The sequence below is a fragment of the Ovis aries genome, chromosome 2 (assembly GCF_016772045.2).
Source record: "Ovis aries strain OAR_USU_Benz2616 breed Rambouillet chromosome 2, ARS-UI_Ramb_v3.0, whole genome shotgun sequence".
Classification (NCBI taxonomy): domain Eukaryota; kingdom Metazoa; phylum Chordata; class Mammalia; order Artiodactyla; family Bovidae; genus Ovis; species Ovis aries.
This window is the reverse complement of record NC_056055.1, coordinates 151,100,826-151,123,213: the sequence shown is the minus strand read 5'-3', so window position 1 is coordinate 151,123,213 and position 22,388 is coordinate 151,100,826. Positions and strand designations below refer to the sequence as shown.

Sequence of the window (22,388 nt, the reverse complement as noted above, 5' to 3'; positions counted from 1 at the left end):
TACGGATGGTCCTTTTGTGGCCCAGCTTGGTACAGGCAGCCAGTCTTCCAGGAAAAGAGGTGTATAATAAACAGTCTACAGTGGTATAGAATCCAGCTGCCAGTGCACGAGACTCAGATTGATTCCTGGATCAGGAAGATCCCCCGGAGAAGAAAATGGCAACCCACTCCAGTAATCTCGCCTGGAAAATCCCATGGACAGAGGAAACTGTCAGGCTACAGTCCATGGAGTCACACAGAGTTAGGTCTTATAGTCCTTGGGGTCACAAAGAGTCAGACATGGCTGAGCAACTGGGCATACACACAAAAAAAATAATTGAAAGGATGAAAGTGTATCACAAAAGCTATGATGCTACTAAGGACAAAGACTGGGAAGTAAACATAATAGTATTTGTCCTTAAAATCAGTGATCTTAGTCTGGTACTGAATATTAAGCAGTTATTATCTATTTGGTGTTTTGTGGCCAAACATTGATCAGAAGCCCGGGACCTAGGAATTGTTAAATAGAGGTAGGCAGTGCCCCCTCCTTACCCATTATGATCCTGTTTTACAGCATTGTTGGGCCAACAATTCAGTTCAGTTGCTCAGTCATGTCAGACTCTTCGCAACCCCATGGATTGCAGCACGCCAGGCCTCCCTGTCCATCACCAACTCCTGGAGTTTACCCGAACTCATGTCCATTGACTTGGTAATGCCATCCAACCATCTCATCCTCTGTCGTCCCCTTCTCCTCCTGCCTTCAATCTTCCCCAGCATCACGGTCTTTTCCAATGAGTCCACTCTTCTCATGAGGTGGCCAAAGTATTGGTGTTTCAGCTTCAACATCAGTTCTTCCAAAGAACACCCAGGACTGATCTCCTTTAGAATGGACTGGTTGGATCTCCTTGCAGTCCAAGGGACTCTCAAGAGTCTTCTCCAACACCACAGTTCAAAAGCATCGATTCTTCTGTGCTCAGCTTTCTTTATAGTCCAACTCTCACATCCGTACATGACCGCTGGAAAAACCATAGCCTTCACTAGACGGACCTTTGTTGGCAAAGTAATGTCTCTGCTTTTTAATGTGCTTTCTAGGTTGGTCATAACTTTCCTTCCAAGGAGTAAGCGTCTTTTAATTTCATGGCTGCAATCACCATCTGCAGTGATTGTGGAGCCCAGAAAAACAAAGTCTGTCACTGTTTCCATTGTTTCCCCATCTATTTCCCATGAAGTGATGGGACCAGATGCCATGATCTTCGTTTTCTGAATGTTGAGCTTTAAGCCAGCTTTTTCCTTCTCCTCTTTCACTTTCATCAAGAGGCTTTTAGTTCCTCTTCACTTTCTGCCATAAGGGTGGTGTCATCTGCATATCTGAGGTTATTGATATTTCTCCTGGCAATCTTGATTCCAGCTTGTGCTTCATCCAGCCCAGCGTTTCTCATGATGTACTCTGAATAGAAGTTAAATAAGCAGGGTGACAATATACAGCCTTGACGTACTCCTTTTCCTATTTGGAACCAGTCTGTTGTTCCATGTCCAGTTCTAACTGCTGCTTCCTGACCTGCATATAGGTTTCTCAAGAGGCAGGTCAGGTGGTCTGGGATTCCCATCTCTTTGAGAATTTTCCACAGTTTATTGTGATCTACACAGTCAAAGACTTTGGCATAGTCAGTAAAGCAGAAATAGATGTTTTTCTGGAACTCTCTTGCTTTTTTGATGATCCAGCAGATGTTGGCAATTTGATCTCTGGTTCCTCTGCCTTTTTCAGATCCACCTTGAACATCTGGAAGTTCACGGTTCACTTACTGCTGAAGCCTGACTTGAAGAAATTTTGAGCATTACTTTGCTAGTGTGTGAGATGAGTACAATTGTGCGGTAGTTTGAGCATTCTTTGGCATTGCCTTTCTTTGGAATTGGAATGAAACTGACCTTTTCCAATCTTGTGGCCACTGTTGAGTTTTCCAGATTTGCTGGCATATTGAATGCAGCACTTTCACAGCATCATCTTTTAGGATTTGAAATAGCTTAACTGGCATTCCATCACCTCTACTAGCTTTGTTCATAGTGATGCTCTTAAGGCCCTCTTGACTTCACATTCCAGGATATCTGGCTCTAGGTGAGTGATCACACCATCGTGATTATCTGGGTCATGAAGATCTTTTTCGTAAAGTTCTTCTGTGTATAGTTCTTGTGTGTAACAACTGTTATTACTGCTGTATATTCTCCCACACCAACTGGGCTCATTAGAAAAGGACTGTCAATATCAGAAAGCAGTAAGAGTTCACAGACTGTTTTCTTAAGAATGATTCTAAGAATAGTTTGTAGAATTTGCTCAGCCAGTGCTGTCAAGTAGTTGTACCTTTGCCTAATCTCACAGGGAGTTAATTCACTTTGCAATTGAATTGTATTTTACTCTCATAGATAGTATGTTGTCAATAATATTATTATTAACAGAACTAAGGTAGTTCTATGTCTGATTAGTTCCTTTGCTTAAGGTGCATCTCCCTGGTATTTTGAACCAGTAGTCAGTGTCCAATTAAACCACTTACAGTTCAGCATTTGCTTTGAGTAGACTTGTAAGGGAAGCTTGAGGTGTTATTGGAGATGTTATTTGTGGCCTAAAGCCTTTAGAGTGTACATGATTTATAGATATTTTATAGCATGGTGTGCTTTCTATATATTAAAATCCTGTTAAGAGAACAATGAGATAAGTACAAATAATGTTAAAGCATTTCTCCTAGAATAGAATACTTGCCTTAGTGATGCATCATAGTATGAAAAATACAATTTCTTTAGACAAGCTTCCATCGTTTTAATACAATTTTAAGTTCTATATTATGACTCAGACCTTTTCATTATTTTTCCTCTTGTCCCTTCATACAGTGACACATGAACACATTTGTGACAATAGGAAAAATGTGTTTGTGTTATAGATAAATATAGCAAGACTTTTTGTGGGATTGTAATGATTTTTTTTTTCTTAACAATTGAAAGGTTTTGTATCTAATACTGTCAAGCGAGTCTCATCACAGCAATTTACTTTTTTTAATGCTGAGCTAACATACAGTGTGAGAGATGAAAATGTTAGCTGTTAAGGATGAAGAGAGTATTTATATTGGTTGGTGTGCCTCTAATGTAAGGACTCTGCAACCCTCATGTTACATCCCTATTGCATAAGTACTATTTGAAGACCTCAGTTAGAACCAAAGGGGGAAAAAAAGGCCAAATAAGGATTTACGTATTTTCAGTTTCAAACAAAGACTGAAATTCTAGTGCCTTTAAGTTTGTTTGTAAGAGCTTCAAATCAGTAGGTTGTTTAGGCCCACAGTTCCATCCAAAACCCTCCTCTCGTAAGGCCACACTATAGTGTTACGTTTTGGGCATGTTCCTGTGTTTCTTGTGACATACATGAATTCATGTATCTGCCTGAGCAAACCTGGTGCTTTATGTTCCTTTTATTTCCTTGAATCACAGGAGCTTCAGTTTCAGCGACTCACCCGAGAACTGGAGGTGGAAAGGCAGATTGTTGCCAGTCAGCTAGAAAGATGTAGGCTTGGAGCAGAATCACCAAGCATCGCCAGCACCAGGTACAGGGCCGATGGCTCTCTTTTTTTTTTTTTTTTGGCCGATGGCTCTAGCTTTTTTTTTTTTTCTTAGTTTGCAAGCTTCTTTTTTTTTTTTTTTAATATAAATTTGTTTATTTTAATTGGAAGCTAATTACCTTACAATATTGTATTGGTTTTGCCATACATCAACATGAATCCGCCGCGGGTGTACGCGTGCTCGGGGCTGGTGCACTGGGATGACCCAGAGGGATGGTATGGGGAGGGAGGTAGGAGGGGTGTTCAGGACAGGGAACACGTGTACACCCGTGGCTCTATCTTTTTAAATGCCTTTATCTTCTTAACTGCCTGCAAGTCACAGGCCATATTAATTGTCCTAGATGCAGCAAATGATGCTTTTAGTGTTGTCACTGTTAACTTGTCTTACTAAAATTGATACCAAAATGTCAATTTATTCTAATTTTGAGAAACCTCTTGCGATATTGATTATCCTTCAGTTTTGTGCTTTAAGTGTTTTATACGGCACTGGTATGGTTCTCTAGCAAAAGCCACTAGAAATTTGCCTTTAGAAATTTGATGTATAATATGTAGACAAAGTTAATGAATGGTTTTAACAATTAATTGCTAATTATTTGGTAAAGCTAATTGATTTTGGAAACCTGATATTGGTGTTTTTTTTTTCTTTTTGACTAAGAAGTATTTCCAAGTAATAGCATTTAGCTAGCTTTGAAAAATGCCTTCATTTACCTTGAGTTTTCTAGAACTCTGTAAAAATACTATATGAAATGATTACTATTTGAGATAATTGTATATTCAAATCAGCACAAAACAAATATATTACTGGACCAAAAAAACATTTAATCACAAGTATTGTTTTATATTTAAATAACCTGTTATGCTATTTTAAAACATCATTAGAATATGAATTACTGCCACAACTCCAACTGGTGAATCATTGTTTATCCAATCTGTGGGTTTCTTTCTTGGTATTTACATATTCCAAGAAAGCCTACTATGCAGTACTTATGTTGCTTGCATTTTTAAGCTTAGTTTGTTTATTACTAAGGAGGTGTGTGCTCGTAGTAACTTGTCTCTCAGTTGTTTCTAACATCATAATTGTTGTACTTCTCTGTATCTCCTATTATTCATAGCCAAAAAATCCTTCTTGGTGAGTAGAATGCTGTTTGTAGCTGATTGCTATCCATTTTAAATTACTAGACAGATAAATTGTATTCTCATGAATTTTTTCATCTTTGATCCTTAACAGTTATGCACATACGTATGTTTAGTACAGCATGAAGCATGCAAATAAGATAAAGGAAACTTTAAACACAGATATCAAATAATGTGAACATTTTAAAAACATCAGTTTTTATAGGATGAGAAATTATAAGCAAGGTATAAAATTATAAATCAAAAATTTCTAACTTATATATAACTCAATTAGATAATTTATTAAGAAAGTTAAAATTGTCAAAACAAAAATTTGTTTTAATTTTACCTATTTTTTAAGGTTATCTGTATCTTTAGCACAAAAAAGAGCAGTTCACAAGCTCAGTAATGTAGTGTTGAACATTTCCAAAAAGTATGAACCAACAGATTTTTTCAAATATAATTTATACTATTAGAAAAATTAAATCCATATTTAAAGAATTCAGTTAAGCTGTTTATTCTGACAATTTAGACAACTAAAAGGAACATAAAAGTTTGTCAGTAAGCTCCTAGAAATACTTGATATTCAGTAATACAGGTCAATAACTAAAGGAAATAGTAAAAGAGCAAAGAAAATCCTCAGGTTCTAGAAATACAGAACCAGAAGCCAGGCTCACAAGTATTTGAGCTGCTAGTGCAGGAGGCCTGGGCATAGTCAAGCCCCCAACAAAGCACTAGAGTCTTCGATTTAATACTCCTTTAGGGACCAAAGAGTTAGGCCTTGTGTGCTTGTGGTGGTGCACTTGAACTTGGAAACATAAGCTGTGGCCCTCAAATGCACTCTTGGACAACCCCAGGCTTGTACCCCTGTGAATTTAGAGACAAATATAACCATATGCATTGTTTAAGAATCTCCAGCTGAGAAACTAACATCACCAAAGATGAGCTCACAATCAGATAATTAAAAACTCAAGTAAAAAAAAAACTCAACCATCAGAAGAATCAGCAGGCCAGAGAGTAGGGCTTAAAACTAAGAACTTAATATCTTAGGAGAAAGTCTGATAGGTATGCACAGGAAGACAAATACAGATGCTTATTGTAACATTTGCAAAGTAAAAGCTTAGAATCAGGATAGATATGAGAAATAAACTGTGAATCAGTTCAGTTCAGTCCAGTTGCTCAGTCATCTCCGATTCTTTGTGACCCCATGAATCGCAGCACGCCAGGCCTCCCCGTCCATCACCAACTCCCGGAGTCTAGCCAAACCCATGTCCATCGAGTCGGTGGTGCCATCCAGCCATCTCATCCTCTGTCGTCCCCTTCTCCTCCTGCTCCCAATCCCTCCCAGCATCAGGGTCTTTTCCAATGAGTCAACTCTTCACATGATGTGGCCAAAGTATTGGAGTTTCAGCCTCAGCATCAGTCCTTCCAATGAACACGCAGGACTGGTCTCCTTTAGGATGGACTGGTTGGATCTCCTTGCAGTTCAAGGGACTCTCAAGAGTCTTCTCCAACACCACAGTTCAAAAGCATCAATTCTTTGGCGCTCAACTTTCTTCACAGGCCAACTCTCACATCCACACATGACCACTGGAAAACCATAGCCTTCACTAGACAGACGTTTGTTGGCAAAGTAATATCTCTGCTTTTGAATATGCTATCTAGGTTTGTCATAACTTTCCTTCCAAGGAGTAAGCGTCTTTTAATTTCATGGCTGCAATCACCATCTGCACCATTTTTTGGAGCCCCCCAAAATAAAGTCTGACACTGTTTCCACTGTTTCCCCATCTATTTCCCATGAAGTGATGGGACCAGATGCCATGATCTTCGTTTTCTGAATGTTGAGCTTTAAGCCAACTTTTTCACTCTCCTCTTTCACTTTCATCAAGAGGCGTTTTAGTTCCTCTTCACTTTCTGCCATAAGGGTGGTGTCATCTGCATATCTGAGGTTATTGATATTTCTCCTGGCAATCTTGATTCCAGCTTGTGCTTCTTCCAGCCCAGCGTTTCTCATGATGTACTCTGAATAGAAGTTAAATAAGCAGGGTGACAATATACAGCCCTGACGTACTCCTTTTCCTATTTGGAACCAGTCTGTTGTTCCATGTCCAGTTCTAACTGCTGCTTCCTGACCTGCATATAGGTTTCTCAAGAGGCAGGTCAGGTGGTCTGAGATTCCCATCTCTTTGAGAATTTTCCACAGTTTATTGTGATCTACACAGTCAAAGGCTTTGGCATAGTCGATAAAGCAGAAGTAAATGTTTTTTCTGGAACTCTTTTGCTTTTTTGATGATCCAGCGGATGTTGGCAATTTGCTGGTTCCTCTGCCTTTTCTAAAACCAGCTTGAGGTCTGGAAGTTCACTGTGAATAAGTAAACTCAAGAGCCATTAAAATGAAATAACTACATGTGTCAACATGGACATCTTTGCAAAACAGACATTTGAGTGAAAACTACAAGTTACAAAAGAATAGATACGAGGTTTTCCTTATGAACATTTAAAAATATATATGATACTGAATTTAAATAGTGTTTAATATTATTTATACATCAGTGCATCTCTAGTAGAATTATAAAAAATATATCAAGATGATACCAATTTAAGATAGTGGTACCTCTAGGGAGGAGGGGAAGGAAGGAACTATTAGGAATTCAGCTTTAGCCAAATCTGTAACATTTTATTCAAGATTGCCATCTGAAATAAACATAACAGAAATTTAATATTGGCTAAACAAGGGGATTATTGGTACATACATGATGATTAGATACTTTTCTGTACTAAAAGTTTTAAAATATTGACTAAATTTAGGGTTATATAGTTTGAATTGGGTTATTCCACAGGTTTCTTAGAAATTGGTTAGTAAAATCATGTTAGTGATTTGTGGCTTTGTGTCTGATTCTCAGTGCCCAGCTTGGTGCCTGGCATGGCACTGGAGCTCAGCCGGAGAATGTTGGGTGAATGAGTGGGTCCTGCAGAAATGGGAGCCTGGCTGACCCAAGAAAGAGGGGAGGTATGCACAGAAGTGTGTGTCACACTGCGGTATTGGAGGCCCACGAGGCACGGTAGTATCTAGGATGTGTCCTAAAAGTACCTCGTGTCTTTTGAGATTGGAAGAGTAAAGCTGGCCTTTGATTCTGGAGAACTGGGAACCCGTGAAGATGAGTGTCACCTTCCATTAGGTCTGTAAAGTAGACGTGTTGAAACACATCGTTGTAGTTGGAGGCAGGTGTTCTGATAGTGTAGGGTGAGGTCAGAATGAAGAGAGGCCAGGCAGCAGGACAGGAATCTGTTATGGAACCTTAGAGGTTGAGAAGAAAGTGGGTTTCTTTATTCTGTGAATTCTGCTTGGAATGATAACTGATCCACTTTGATTGCCCTGGTCCCATCTCAGTTGGATTCTTATGTGTTCTTGATATCCCCAACTAAGTGCTAATCAACTCTTAGAGCCTTTCCCATATTTCTCCAGGGTAGTCACCTCTTCATCTAAACTCTTGTAACTGTTCTTCTGTGCATGTGTTAGCCTCCTATGAGGTGGTAAGGCCCGCTCCAGCCCCCACCCCCACAGCCCTGGCACCCCGCTAAGTGTTCATTGAATGAATAATGTTATGTAATGAAGCTCAGTTTGGTTTAAGTTCCTCAGGTAAGCATGCTTTACTGCTGGTCACTTACTTGATATTCCCCCCTTCTCATAGCTGCGTTCTGCTCACCTTTCAGTGTGATTTTTTGGTGGACCTTTAGGAAGACTATTGACACAGTTACTTTGCCCAGGTTTAACACTGGCAAGAGCCATTTAGAAAATAGTGTCAGTGAAGGGAGATAGGCTTTTACTGTATCACTTGAGAGATCCCCCTTTTGTCTGCCAGTCCCCACCAACAGTCTCAGAACCAGAATCTAAAGATAAAGGAAATGGCTCTCAGACCCAAAGCCTCTTTCCTGTCAGCCATTTTTGAGTTGCTCGAAGGACCTTAGAAGTGCCATCACTGCTTCCAGCCAGGAAACTTCCTTTCAGGATTCAGGTCCTTCTTACTTAGAAGTAAGGAGGATGGAGGCTTTCAACAGGATGGCGGATTTGAAAACCAGTTGTCTTCCATTGTTTGATTTAGATCCTGTGTCAGAGTTTGTAAGGTGATCTGTAAGATTTTATTTTTCCAAGTCCAGATATGATCTAACAGGGTAACAAAAAGCATACTTCGATTTACTTTTTCAGTTGTCTGAAGTTCTTGCCATATTGGCCTCATCATGTGAGCAAGGAGGAGGCAGTGGCCTGAGTGTCTGTCGAATGAGTGAGTGAGTGTAAGTTGCTTAGTCATGTCCGACGCTTTGCGACCCTATGGACTGTAGTCCATGCAATTCTCCAGGCCAGAATACTGGAATGGGTAGCCTTTCCCTTCTCCAGGGGATCTTCCCAACCCAGAGATCAAACCCAGGTCTCCTGCATTGCAGGTATCAGATTCTTTACCAGCCGAGCCACAAGGGAAGTCCAAGAATACTGGAGTGGGTAGCCTATCCCTTCTCCAGTGGATCTTTCTGAGCCAGGAATCAAACCGGGGTCTCCTGCATTACAGGCGGATTCTTTACCAACTGAGCTACGAAGGAAGCCCCACCTATTGAATAAATGACTCTAATATTGTGCTCAGTAATATACTGTGGAGCCCTCTCCCACATGGCTATAACGACAAGCAATTTGGTTTCCTCGCACTTGTAGTACCAAAGATGAATTTTGAACCCTGCGATGGTGTCTCCATTTTATAGTAGGGAAACTGGACCTTTGCATGTGGTTATTTAGGAAGTATCCTAAAAAGTGAGATAGACGGCTGCCTTTGGCAGTTCTCTTGCAATAAGCCTTGCTGAGAACGTTAGAAAACTCTTAATGATTATCAATGATTGCTAGGTTTTCTATTAATGACTGTTTGGAAGTAGTAGTCTTCTACACAAGGTAGTAATAAAAATTCCCGTATCCAATATGACTTTCCATTTGTTTTATTTACTACAAAAAAAATTAGTAACACTAGTAGTAACATCAGCAATATCAATATACAATCATCCTTAATCTGGAATTAATGGTGCTTATATCTGAAGATGATAGACCAAAAATAATCACTGCAAATTGAGAAATCTTGAAGGGGAGATACAGAGTTAGTTAATAGAGAAGTTAAGAGACTTTCTGCCTTTGCACCAAGTATGCTATAGTTACCTGTGTATGTAACAGTTATCTATTTTAATATTTCACCTGATTAATGATAGGCTATAGAATAGTAAGCAAATTATACCTTTTCTGCATTTATACTGAGTATAATATAGTTATTTATATATTTAATTTTTTTCCTCATTTAAAGTGGGCCTTGAAATCAGTTAATAGAGCAGATAGCAATTTTCCACATTTACCTTGCATATATACTACAGTTATCTATGTATCCAGCATTTCATCTTATAGAAAGTAGGTATGGAATCTGTTTATTTCTGCATTTGTAGTGAGTACAATATAGTTACCTATGTACTACTCAATATTTTACCTCTGTGTATTTGACACTTTTGGAAAATTCAAAAACCAACAGTGGATGAGGGAATTAGGGCAAAGATGAAAACTAGAAAAATAAGATGAAGGTAAGGTTAAAATAGTATACAAAATGTTTCTTATTAGTATGCCATGCACTGGCTCAGAGTAGAGAGCCACTTTAACTCTGTCCTGGTTGCCAGGCTAAAGAAAGAAACGTCAATGAATTACGTGATTTCAAGTGTCTGGAAGATAAACACAAACCAGGTTGCTCAGGAGGATTTACTGTTCCCGGGGCTGAGACTTGAGAGGATTCTCTTGTGTGTTACTATTTGACCTCTGTATGATGAGGCAGGCAGCATGCCTGGTATTTTCTCTCTGAATTACAATACAGTATCAGGCTCATAGGGTTCTTCCTTTGGTTGCTAAAGAGTTTATGAATGGATAGGGAAGCAACTTAGCTAAAGTAATTCTCCCAAGATATCAACTCTGTCACTCCAGTTTGGTTGGGGAATGATATTCAACATATGTAGATGGAGGGGTCAATTTCAGGTCCTCCACGCAGGCAGCCTGCCACAGTGATGTTCCAAGGTGTGAGAGGTCCATGTTGCAGATCACTGTGCAGGTGCATGGTGCTCACGCCTTAGCAACAGAAATGGTCCTCAGGGGATGCTGAGGCATGTACAGCCCATCTCAGGAGAATCTCATAGCACAGGCACCTCAGAGGAAAGTAATACCCTTTACAATGTCTGCTTCCCATGGGCTGAGCAACCACCTTCAGGTCCAAATTTTCATGAATGTAGGATTTATTCTTTTTCTCTTTGCAGTATCATCAGTAGGGTGTTTTTCTCACCTCAGCCGATTTTGCAAGGGAACTTAGACTTACTCTGCCTACGTACACTTCCAAGGGCATAGAGGGGGACAGGGGTGTCCAAAGCTACATTCTTTTTAACTGACTGTGGAGTTACTTAGCCAGGTTGTAAAGTTCAAGAAAATATAAAGAGAAAAATCCTTAATTCTACCATTCAGACATAACCACTTTTTTAGATCAAATTTACTGAAGTGTAATTTACTTGCAGTAAAAATGTTAACCCTTCAAAAGAGGCATCCACTTCTAAAAATCTGCTGCATTTCATTCTCTGCAAGAAAAGTTTGAGATAGTTCCCTCCAGCTAACTTTTTGTCTTATTCCCAGAGCCCCACTTTGATATGCCACTTCTAAGTTTCAGTGGCTCCCACCAGCCTGAGGAGTTCTCAGGGAGACAAGTGCTTGGAGCTGCACCCAAAGGATGCTTATTTAGCAGTGGTTAGAGATGACTACAGCCTTGCCTTGGCAAGCTGCACCCGGGGTAGAGGACTTGGCCAGGGGAACTACTGCAAGGTACATCCAGCCTTCCAGTATTCAGGTTATGGTCTGTATCGCATGTTTTATCCAAGCAGAGAAATTACACTAGCGGTCAGCTTGCTGAGTAACAAAATTGTGGAAGAAGAAAATATAGTTCAAAATGAAAAGTCAGTAAATATGATCTCACAATTCAAGAAATTATCTCTGAGATTTCATAGTACACAATTCCAAAACTATTTCTAATAGTAGTCTTAGAATCTTAGCAATGCCCAGAAACGGAAATTTCACTTCTCATTTACTTCTTGATAAAGAGAAAATTTATTTCTTTGGGACACGTTGGTTCCACATATTTTACCGTCTAAGTAAATCATAGCTTGCCTGCTCCTTAAGATGAAGCACTAAATTTTCATTTATATTGAAGTCAAAAAGACATAGTTTAAAAGTGCATATTTTATTAATTGTGGAAAATACTAATGACAACTTTTGAAATTAAAGCTTAGTTTAAAATTGTTGCTTTGATTTTATTTATTTTTTTGCACATTGTTCTAAAATTTGTTTTTGTCAGTTGGATGCAGTTGGCTCCTTAGCATTCTCTTTCCTTTGACTGCCGTTGGTGTTGGGAAGTTACTCTAGACCCTGAAAATAACTCCTGTCCATATCTATCAACTGAATGAGGGGGGAAATGGGTGGCATTATTGAAATTAAAAAACTTCCCTCTCATCCTAAGATGATCTCTCCCTTTTGAGTTAGTTAAAGCTTTGCTAGAATAGAATTCTTTATGGTTTCAAAAAGGTCATACAATCTTGACAAATAGTTTTCTTACCACCATTTAAGAAAAGGACTCTATTATTTTTTCATGAAAAGATTTGATTCCCCACTGCCATTCAGACTTTTTTTTAATACTTTATAGGATCATCTGCTAGTGCCCATCAGGCTTCTATTGATAGTATTAAAAATTCTAAAAATGCCTTAGGGCTGACAGTCGCAGAAGAGGCTCTTTCATGGGTCAGGTCTTTTCTTCAGCAAACATTTTTAAGTCATTGTGAAATACACTTGCTCAAATGGAGAGTCTTTGAAAGGACTGAATGCCTATGGTTTGACAGCTGATTACTTATTTAACGTACCGCTTGAGGAAGATGCTTGATAAAGTTTTGTCCCTTTGACCTTCAGTACTCTTACTGAAAGCCAAAACCTGGATTTTTTATAATAGTAATTTTATTGAGATATATTTCATATATCATAAACTTGATACTTTTAGCTGTATGAATACCTTCAGTAATTTTTAGTATATTCACAGAGCTGTGCCGTCATCACCACTGTCTAATTTAAGAACATTTTCACCATTCCAAAAAGAAACCCGCTACCCATTAGCACACTTCCCTGGTGGTTCGATGGTAAAGAATATGCCTGCAATGTGGGACACACAGGTTCGATCCCTGAGTTGGAGATCCCCTGGAGAAGGGAATGGCAACCCACTCTGGTATTCTTGCCTGGCGAATGCTATGGACAGAAGCCTGGCAGGCTACAGTCCATGGGATCCCAAAGAATCAGACATGACTGAGCGACTTACACACACACACACACACACACACACACACACACACACACACTCATAAACACTCCTTTCCTATTCTTCCTTCCCCCTAGCCCTAGGAACCAATAATCTATTTTCTGTCTCTATGGGTTTGCCTATTCTGAACATTTCCTATATGTGACATCATATGATATATAGCCTTTTGTAACTGGCTTCTTTCACTTACTGTGGTAATTTCAAGGTTCATCCATGTTTTAAATATCAGTTCTTTATCCCTTTTTATCTCCAAATAATATTTTACTATATGGATATACCATATGTACATATATGGATTACTAGCTGGATTTAGAAAAGGCAGAGGAACCAGAGATCAACTTGCCAACATCTGGTGGATCATAGAAAAAGCAAGGAAATTCCAAAAAGAAACATCTATTTCTGCTTTATTGACTATACTAAAGCCTTTGACTATGTGGATCACAACAAACTGGAAAATGCTTAAAGAATTGGGAATACCAGGCCACAATTACCTGTCTTCCTGAGAAACCTGTATACAGGTCAAGAAGGAGCAGCTAGAATCTGACATAGGACAACAGACTGGTCCAAAATTGGGAAAAGAGTACATTAAAGCTGTATATTGTCACCTTGCTTTTTTAACTTCTATACAGAGTACATCATACAAAATCCTGGGCTGGATGACACACAAGCTAGAATCAAGATTGCCAAGAGAAATATCAATAGCCTCAGATATACAAATAACAGATGATGCCTCCTTAATGGCAGAAAGTGAAGAGGAACTAAAGAGCCTCTTGATGAAGGTGAAAGAGGAGAGTGAAAAAGCTGACTTAAAACTCAACATTCAAAAACCAAGATCATGGCATCAGGTCTCATCAGTTCAGTTCAGTTTAGTTCAGTCGCTCAGTCATGCCCGACTCTTTGCAACCCCATGGACTGGAGCACGCCAGGCTTCCCTGTCTATCACCAACTCCCAGAGCCTACTCAAACTCAGGTGCATCACGTCGATGATGCCATCCAACCATCTCATCCTCTGTCATCCCCTTCTCCTCCCACCTTCAATCTTTCCCAGCATCAGGGTCTTTTCCAATGAATCGTTTCTTCGCATCAGGTGGCCCAAGTATTGGAGTTTCATCTTCAGCATCAGTCCTTCCAATGAATATTCAGTTCCCATCACTTCATGGCAAACAGATGGAAAAAAACTGGAAACAGTGACAGATTTTATTTTCTTGGGTTCCAAAATCACTGTAGATGACTACAGCCACAAAATTAAAAGATGCTTGCCCCTTGATAGAAAAGCTATGACAAACCTGGACAGCGTATTAAAAAGCAGAGACATCACTTTGCCAGCAAAGGTCCATATGTCAAAGCTATGATCTTTCCAATAGTTGAGGCTGGATGTGAGAGTTGGACCGTAAAGAAGGCTAAGCACTGAAGAACTGATGGTTTTAAACTATGGTGCTGGAAAAGACTCATGAGAGTCCCTTGGACAGTAAGGAGAGCAAGCCGGTCAATCCTAAAGGAAATCAGTCCTGATTGTTCATTGGAAGGACTGGTGCTGAAGCTGAAGCTCCAATACTTTGGCCACCTGATGCAAAGAGCCAACTCTTTGGAAAAGACTCTGATGCTGGGGAATATTGAGGGCAAGAGGAGAAGGGGATGACAGAGGGATGATACGGTTGGATGATATCATCAACTCAATGGACGTGAGTTTGAGCAAACTCAGGGAGATAGTGAAGGACAGGGAAGTCGGGCATGCTGTCCATGAGGTTGCAAAGAGTCAGACACGACTTAGTGACTGAACAACAACATGGATGTACTACATTTTGTTTATTCTTTTATCACCTAATGGGTTTGTTTGTTTGTTTGTTTCCAGGCTTTTTAGCAACTGAGAATAATGCTGTGTCTCAGGTTTTAGGAGGAGAACATCCCAAGGGTTCTGCTCCCGGAATTCTTTCTTTGACATCAGGGAGAGACAAAGAGAGTAGTCAAGATTCCCCTCTGAGCCTCTCTATCTAAGCCTCTATCTGACCCTCTCCTACTCCCTCCAGGGGACTTGCCTACTTTTCTCTCTCCTTGCTCTGTTGTGGTATGAGTTAGTTTTAAGTGTGTAGTATGTAAGCTGTTCTGGAGTTCTCTGACTTTCATCAGGCAGCATATAGTTCACCATATTTTCTTTCTTCGCCTTGTGTTTGGTCACTGGTGACTGTTAATGGTCAAACAAATAAAAGCTCTCTATGTTGACTTAAAATTCAGACTAAATGAAGAATAAACTATTTGATATTTGAATGTGATTATCAGAAACCCTCTTCGGGATCGCTGTAGTGAATATTTAATAAATGGATGCTCTTCTTAACAAATTTAGTAACAGGGTATGTTTATGATTCAGCTCTCCTGTGTTAACACAGTAAAAGATACAAATGAGTTTGCGGCTGACTACAGCTCTATATAAGCCCTTTTCTGGAGCAAATTACTCAAGCACAGTTCTTTCAAAAGGCCTTTTAATTGATACTTCACAATGCCATTGCGATCATAAGCCAGTTTCATCTGGAACATACAGATCCAAGTGGCAACTGTCTCTGTACATTTGAATTAAACTCCGTAAACTAAGTCTTATGTAGGGCATGTGGAGAAGGACATGGCAACCCACTCCAGTATTCTTGCCTGGAGAATCCCATGGACAGAGGAGCCTGGTGAGCTGCTGTCCATAGGGTCGCACAGAGTCGGACACGACTGAGGCGACTTAGTATAGCATGTAGGGCATGAATTCAAGGTACTTCTACCACTGTTCCATTAAGATGACCTATTTTAATCTAAGAAACATAACCACGTAGAATTTGGATTTTAAGCCAAGTAATAGTATCATAAATATTAGAATCTTTTATGGACCTGAAACATTAAACAACAAAATGCTATAATCATAGTGAATAAATATTTCAAAATGAATTAGTTATTGCTTAAACTGAGCATTTTAAAATGTTAAGTTGGTTATATGGTTAGAAGGAGCCACAAGAAGAGATCAAGTTTATAGTTGGCATCAAAGTTTCAGATTAAGACTATTTTAATACATTTGGTTAAGTACAGAAGCAGCCCTGGTGTGTCAACTTTCCTAATTAATGAAGAGGAAAATACTTTTTAAAATTCAGAAGCCCCTGCGTCTAAAATATAGGTACATTCTATATTTATCTATTAAAGAACTAATTTAATTAAAATAACATCATTTCATTTTCTATAATTTTTCATAGTTCATTTCTATAATTATAATTCCTAAAATAGGTAACAGTGATGAATTATTGAATCAATACAAGAATTATGTTACTAGCCCCCACTCTTAGTCATTAGGTTTTTTTAAACCATGTGTATATATTGATTAAAGTAATTTAAATAGCCATATAGTGTATATCAGGATGCTTTTTGGATTTACTGCCTTATAGGCATTAATATAATAATTACTTTAATTCTGTATTTTCTTACTACTTATTTTGCATTTTTTCATCTTTATCTTGAGAGATGTAAAAAATACTAAAAATTACAGAGAATGATATAACAAAAATTCAGATACATTCCAGAATTGAAAAGCATTGATAATTCATCATTTTAGCTTTTTATATAAAAAATATACTGAACATAAAATTCAAGACCTCTTTGTCCCATTCTCCCTTCCCAATAGCCTGGCGTGCTGCGATTCATGGGGTCACAAAGAGTCGGACACGACTGAGCAGCTGAACTGAACTGAAGATATAGTCTTCCTCTGTGAACCTTTATATAATATACACACGTCATATACATCCATGGTCTATGTTTTGTGTGCTTTTTTGTTGACATACACATATGATATTCTCTTGTGTGTCATTCATCTTGATTACTCGGTGTTTGAGATCTATTCGTATTAGTATGTGTAGATCTAGTTTATTTAACTGCTATTATTTATTTATGTCACAGGGTATTAAACTCTCCATTCCCCTATTGAAGAACATTTATAATACACTTTTAAGTATTTATTTCAAGTAATGCAGTAGTGAACATTTGGAGACATATGTTGTCCTGTTTTACATATATGAGGTTCTAGAAAAGGTATCATTAGAAGTAGAATACTTGGGACATAATGAATGCATGTTTTCCATTTTTCTAGTTCTTGCTGAATTGCTTTCTCAGGTTACCACAACAATTGCACCCTCTCAAGCAGTATGTGAAAAAGTTCCAGGTTCCCTCTCCTTCTCTCTCTTTTTTTAATCTTTTTTAGCCAACATTTGATATTTGGCATGCTCAGTCTAATGTTTTCTCGTTTTACTTTGCATTTTCTTGATGGGTGGTAGGATTAAGTATCTTTTCACATCCTTTTGATAATTGCATTTCCTCTTCTATTCATATCCTTTGCCTATTTTTCTAATGAGGAATTTGGTTTATTCTTTTCATTTCTGTCATTAGTCTTATTGAGCTGGAATAACTGTGGGATATACATCTAAAATAGTATAGGCCTTGGTACACCACAACACAAAGAATACCATATTAACCTATTTTTAGAATATAAATCCTTAGTGTTATGACAAGAATGGAGGAGAGACCACTCTCTATATGTGATATATAAAAATGGATCCCAAATTTTTCAAATCTACCCAAACAGAGGATACTAACATTCCTTTCTATTTCTTTATTTCCTTTAGTGATTGCATTTGTTTTCTTCTGCAAATGTTTATGATGTCTTCTCTAAATTCATTCAATAAGTAGTATGCCTTTGCTTTATCACAGAGAAACAAAATACAGAAGCCTGGAATTTTCACTCTACTAGGAGGGACCATTGTGTGTAATTAATTAGCAATATGACAAAGCAACTTAGAAGCATGAAATGTATATCTATATTATATTATTTTTAATTTTTGAAGAGTGCTGTGTTGATCAGATCACATTGCCCTGTCTCTTTGCAGGGAGGTCTTACTTTGGTGTTTTTGATTCTCATATCTTTAGGTGAAATTACTTCTTTGTAATTATATTAGAGGGAAGAGAACAATAGCCATTGAGCACCTATGATATAGTAAATATTTTTGCTAGTTGATGTTTTGTACTCATTATCTGCTTATTGTTCAAGGGTTTCTGTTTTGGTTTGGTTTTGTTTGCTTTGGTTTTTATTATTATTGTAATAACATACAATTACAATAATGTTAACCTGATTTTAACATTAAGATATTTTGTCTTAAAGATAGTTATTCTATTGGTTTTCCACCATGCTGTCAAGAATTAGTTACTGCCACTGTTTCATCTCTCCTTCACAGAAACTATGAATTGACTGCTCTTTGTATTCTTGGTTGGTCATAGGCATGTTATAAGAAGTCATGTAGATATTATTTCAAAGATTCTGTAAAACAATCTTAAGAAAAGTTGCCACTAATGTACTCTCTGCAATTCATTTGGCAGGGAGGGGGGCAGTTTACCATGCTTTCATCTAATCCTTTTACTCTCCATGATGAGCTAAAGGAAGGTTGGTATTAAGTTGACATTCTCATTATCATTTGGCAGGTCAAGGACACAGCAGAGAAAGACTGATGTGTGTGATGGGATGTTTCCTTAGTCCTTCAGAGACGAACTACTGTATACACTGTAGCCAATGATGTATAGAAAAGAAAATTGGAAATGTGATTATCCACCTAAAAGTGAGAGCCATTCATTAGTGCATTTTCAGCAATTAATCAGCTTGCCATAAAAATGAGCATGGCATGTCTGCCAAGGGCGGGGAGAAACAACTGACAAGTTTGCCAGACTTTGTAGTGACTAAATTGTTATTATAGCTATCCTCCCTGAGGCTTCAAAATCTATTTAATAACAAATCAATCTAATCTGTTTCTTGCATAGATTTTTCTGCTCTGCTGTTGTGTTACTCTCCAATTAAATAGGGAGAAAACCACTCTAAAACTGAAGAGAAAGAAAGCCTGCGGGGTACAGATTTTCATAGCTAAAAAAATCACATTAAACAACTATGCATTTTAACCACTGTCACATAGTTTGGATACAGCATTGGTTTGCATTATTGGATTGCTTAGAGGCCAGGGAAGAATGTCTTTAGGGTGTGCATGTGTGTTTATTTCTTCTAGCCTTTTATTTATTTATTTTTTAAATAGTAGCCAGTTATTCTAGGATCTTATGATCTGTTGTTTCTGCTTCAGAACACATCAATTAAAGGTTGATCTTTACCCAGCTTTAGTTACATTATCAATAAAGAGGCTATTTGGGCCACAGAGAAGAGTCAAACAAAATTATCAACTGTCATCTAAGAACTGGTGTTTTGGAGGTACGAAATACAGATTTATATCTATTTCCTGAGCAGCATTAGCAAAATACTTTTCAGTAAAGACTTATTTAGAAGTAGTAAGGAAAGCACTTTTGTATTCCTTATGAACATAAATACAGAGGTAGAAACTACTATTGACTAGAGTAGTACATTAAAGTCTAAAAGTTAAAATCTTAGCTGAGGCTTTTTTGCAGCCACTAACAAAATAATGTATCTTCATCAATGATCATCAGTGACTGGCTAAAATCATTAACTGAAAGTTGATGAGAAACTTTACAATAAATGGATCAGGCTGACAGCACCTGAACTCATTGATCTTATGTTCTACAAAGCAGAACACAGACAGAACTTTTGGCCTTCTGATGAGAGGCAATGAGAAGTGCATACCATTACCTATGACATATTCTTGCTCTCAGATTTCTCAGTTATCTGGGTTTAAGTACCAATTCATAGTAAATTGGAGGCAGAGAAACAGAGTGAATGACACTGTGCTGATGTGTTAGTTAGATCCAGTCTGTCAGGAATTTTGCAGAGCAAATGAAATCAGTTGAAACAGGAAGAAAAGAAAAAGTAAGAGAGAGGGTGAAATTTTGCATGAAAGGAAATTTTTAGAGACATAGCAACCAAATACAATGTGTTGACCTTGATTTGGTGTTGGTTCAAACAACTGTTTTTTAAAAAATTCAAACAGGGACTTTGAATACACTGACTAGATACTTGTTGATGTGAAGAATTTTACTGGTAATTTTTTATGTATGATAATGTTATTGTGGTTATGATCTTTCTAAAGTCTCTGTGTTTAAGGACTTCTCTGGTGGTCCAGTGCTTAAGACTTCACCTTCCAAGGCAGGGGGTGTGAGTTTGATCCCTGATCATGGCGCTAAGGTCCCCTGTGTCTCGTGGCCAAAAAACCAAAACATAAGACAGAAGCAATATTGTTTGAATAAAGACTTTCTGGAAAATGGTTCACATCAAAGAGAAATCTTATAAAAAGTCTATATTTAAAGATACATCTAAAGTAATAAGATATCTGAGGCTTGGTCCAAAGTAATCTAGTAATGCAGAGAAAATAGTGGGTAAGGGAATAGGTGAAAAGTATTGAGTACATGTTCCCTTTTATTTGTTGAAGCTGGGTGATGAATCTATAGAGGCTTCATTATACTGTTTTCTTTTATATATAAATGTATATGTGTGTTTTAAATGTTGTATAACGAAAAGCTTAAATGTTCAGTGATCCAACTCTTAATTTTCTTTTCTTTTTAAAAAATATTTATTTATTTGACTGTGCTGGGTCCCTGTTGTGGCACACTGACTAAAATTATGGTTAAAACTTTTTTTCATTTTTATAAAGCTAGAAAGGTCATATTTCTCAAAATCTGAGTGATGGATGCTTTCTTTAATAGTTTAAATGAAGAATATTTATTAAAATTAAATTAGATTATGCATCAGCACAGTATGTTCCACCATTCTCTGTAATGCATTTTCCATCAATCACATTGGCTCACTGTGGCAGTGAATGGGAGAGGGAGCAAAGAGGAGATAGATAAAATAGACCAACTGCTTCCTCTTTCACTTTCCTCTTTTCATTCATGTTTCTTAAAAGAATGGTGGATATTAAAACTAGGAATTTAACAGTCCTGTCCAGCCACTTGTTCATTTGCCATGGAGGGTGCCTGAGCAGTGCTTTTAGCTCAACCATTATATATCAAGAATTCTGCTTGAAAGGACTTTACTTTCCATTTTCATTATAGTCATCCCTTCTCATTCCTTCTAACAGGACTTTTTTTTTTTTCCTATTTCATTCCCCCATTCAGTAGTTTGGAAACCCTGTACACTCATGTTGGAGGATAATAGAGAAGAGAAGGAAACAGGGTAATTATGTAAGGGAATGTGGGACAAATTAGGGATCCGTGAGAGCTTTCAGGGGAGTTTTAAAGCATTCTATTACCACTTTGCTAGGCTCTTAAGTCTACTACCTAGAAACCTAGCATGAATGAAAGTCACTTAGTCGTGGCCGACTCTTTGCGACCCCGTGGACTATACAGTCCATGGAATTCTCCAGGCCAGCATACTGGAGTGGGTAGCCTTTCCCTTCTGCAGGGAATCTTCCCAACCCAGGGATCGAACTCAGGTCTCCTGCATTGTGGGCAGATTCTTTACCAACTGAGCCACAAGGGAAGCCCAAGAATGCTGGAGTGGGTAGCCTATTCCTTCTCTAGTGGATCTTCCCAACCCAGGAATCAAACCGGTGTCTCCTGCATTGCAGGCAGATTCTTTACCAACTGAGCTATCAGGGATATGCTCTGCCAAATGTTGACTGTATCCTTATGTGTCCATTCTGCTTCCTGGGCAGTTATTGATGATGCAGGGCCTGTACTCTACCCCACAGGAGGATTCAAAACAGCTATTTATGGTGCTTGTTCATGAATTGAGGGCTGAAAATGCTGTTATATATTTTTCTACTCTTAATGAAAATAAAAGTTTCCTCAGACATTTAAGAAACTTGACTGGTTAAAAAAAATTAATTAAAGTCTTCTGGGTAATCAGTGGCTAGAAAGTGAATATCATTTTTTAGACACATACTAAATTTGATGCTGTCTGTACATGAGATCAAAGAATTTATGTGAATATATCATTTGCTTTTGAATGCCAGAACAGGATAAATAGAGTGGTCAGTACATGTTTAATAAGACATTTAGGTTTATGATATCTTAAAGTTACTTTTAAGTGAATTTTATATAGGCTTTTCAAAGTACTTTATATCCTAAATAATATTCAAAATGAAATTATAGGCTTTATAATGAGGAATTTTAAGGGTTCGGGATGCCGGCCAGTAGATCTCTTACTACAGGTCTCGACACCTTAGTCCACATTAACTATGTGCTGCACCTCCTGTAGAGCAAGGAGTGAAAACAGGACCCTTGCTGTGTTCCATACCAGTGCCAGCTTTATTTTGAAATGTAAGATTTGAATTGTCTTACATTTTTCTAAAAGAGTTTATTTGTGTGTGTGTTTTTTAAATCTTAAATTA

At 38.0% G+C, this 22,388-nt stretch overlaps 1 protein-coding gene across 31 annotated transcripts in view; it reads left to right on the top strand.

Moving 5' to 3' along the window:
• Positions 1–22,388, top strand: part of PKP4 (plakophilin 4) — a 259,580-nt gene that overhangs the window by 133,157 nt on the left and 104,035 nt on the right. For 30 of the 31 annotated variants that reach the window (XM_060409898.1, XM_060409893.1, XM_060409902.1 and 27 more), the window contains one exon: positions 3,450–3,562. The exons of the other annotated variant lie outside the window; for it this stretch is intronic. In XM_060409898.1, the coding sequence (XP_060265881.1) occupies positions 3,450–3,562 (113 nt within the window). The remainder of the gene's footprint in view (positions 1–3,449; positions 3,563–22,388) is intronic. 31 annotated transcript variants of the gene reach the window in all.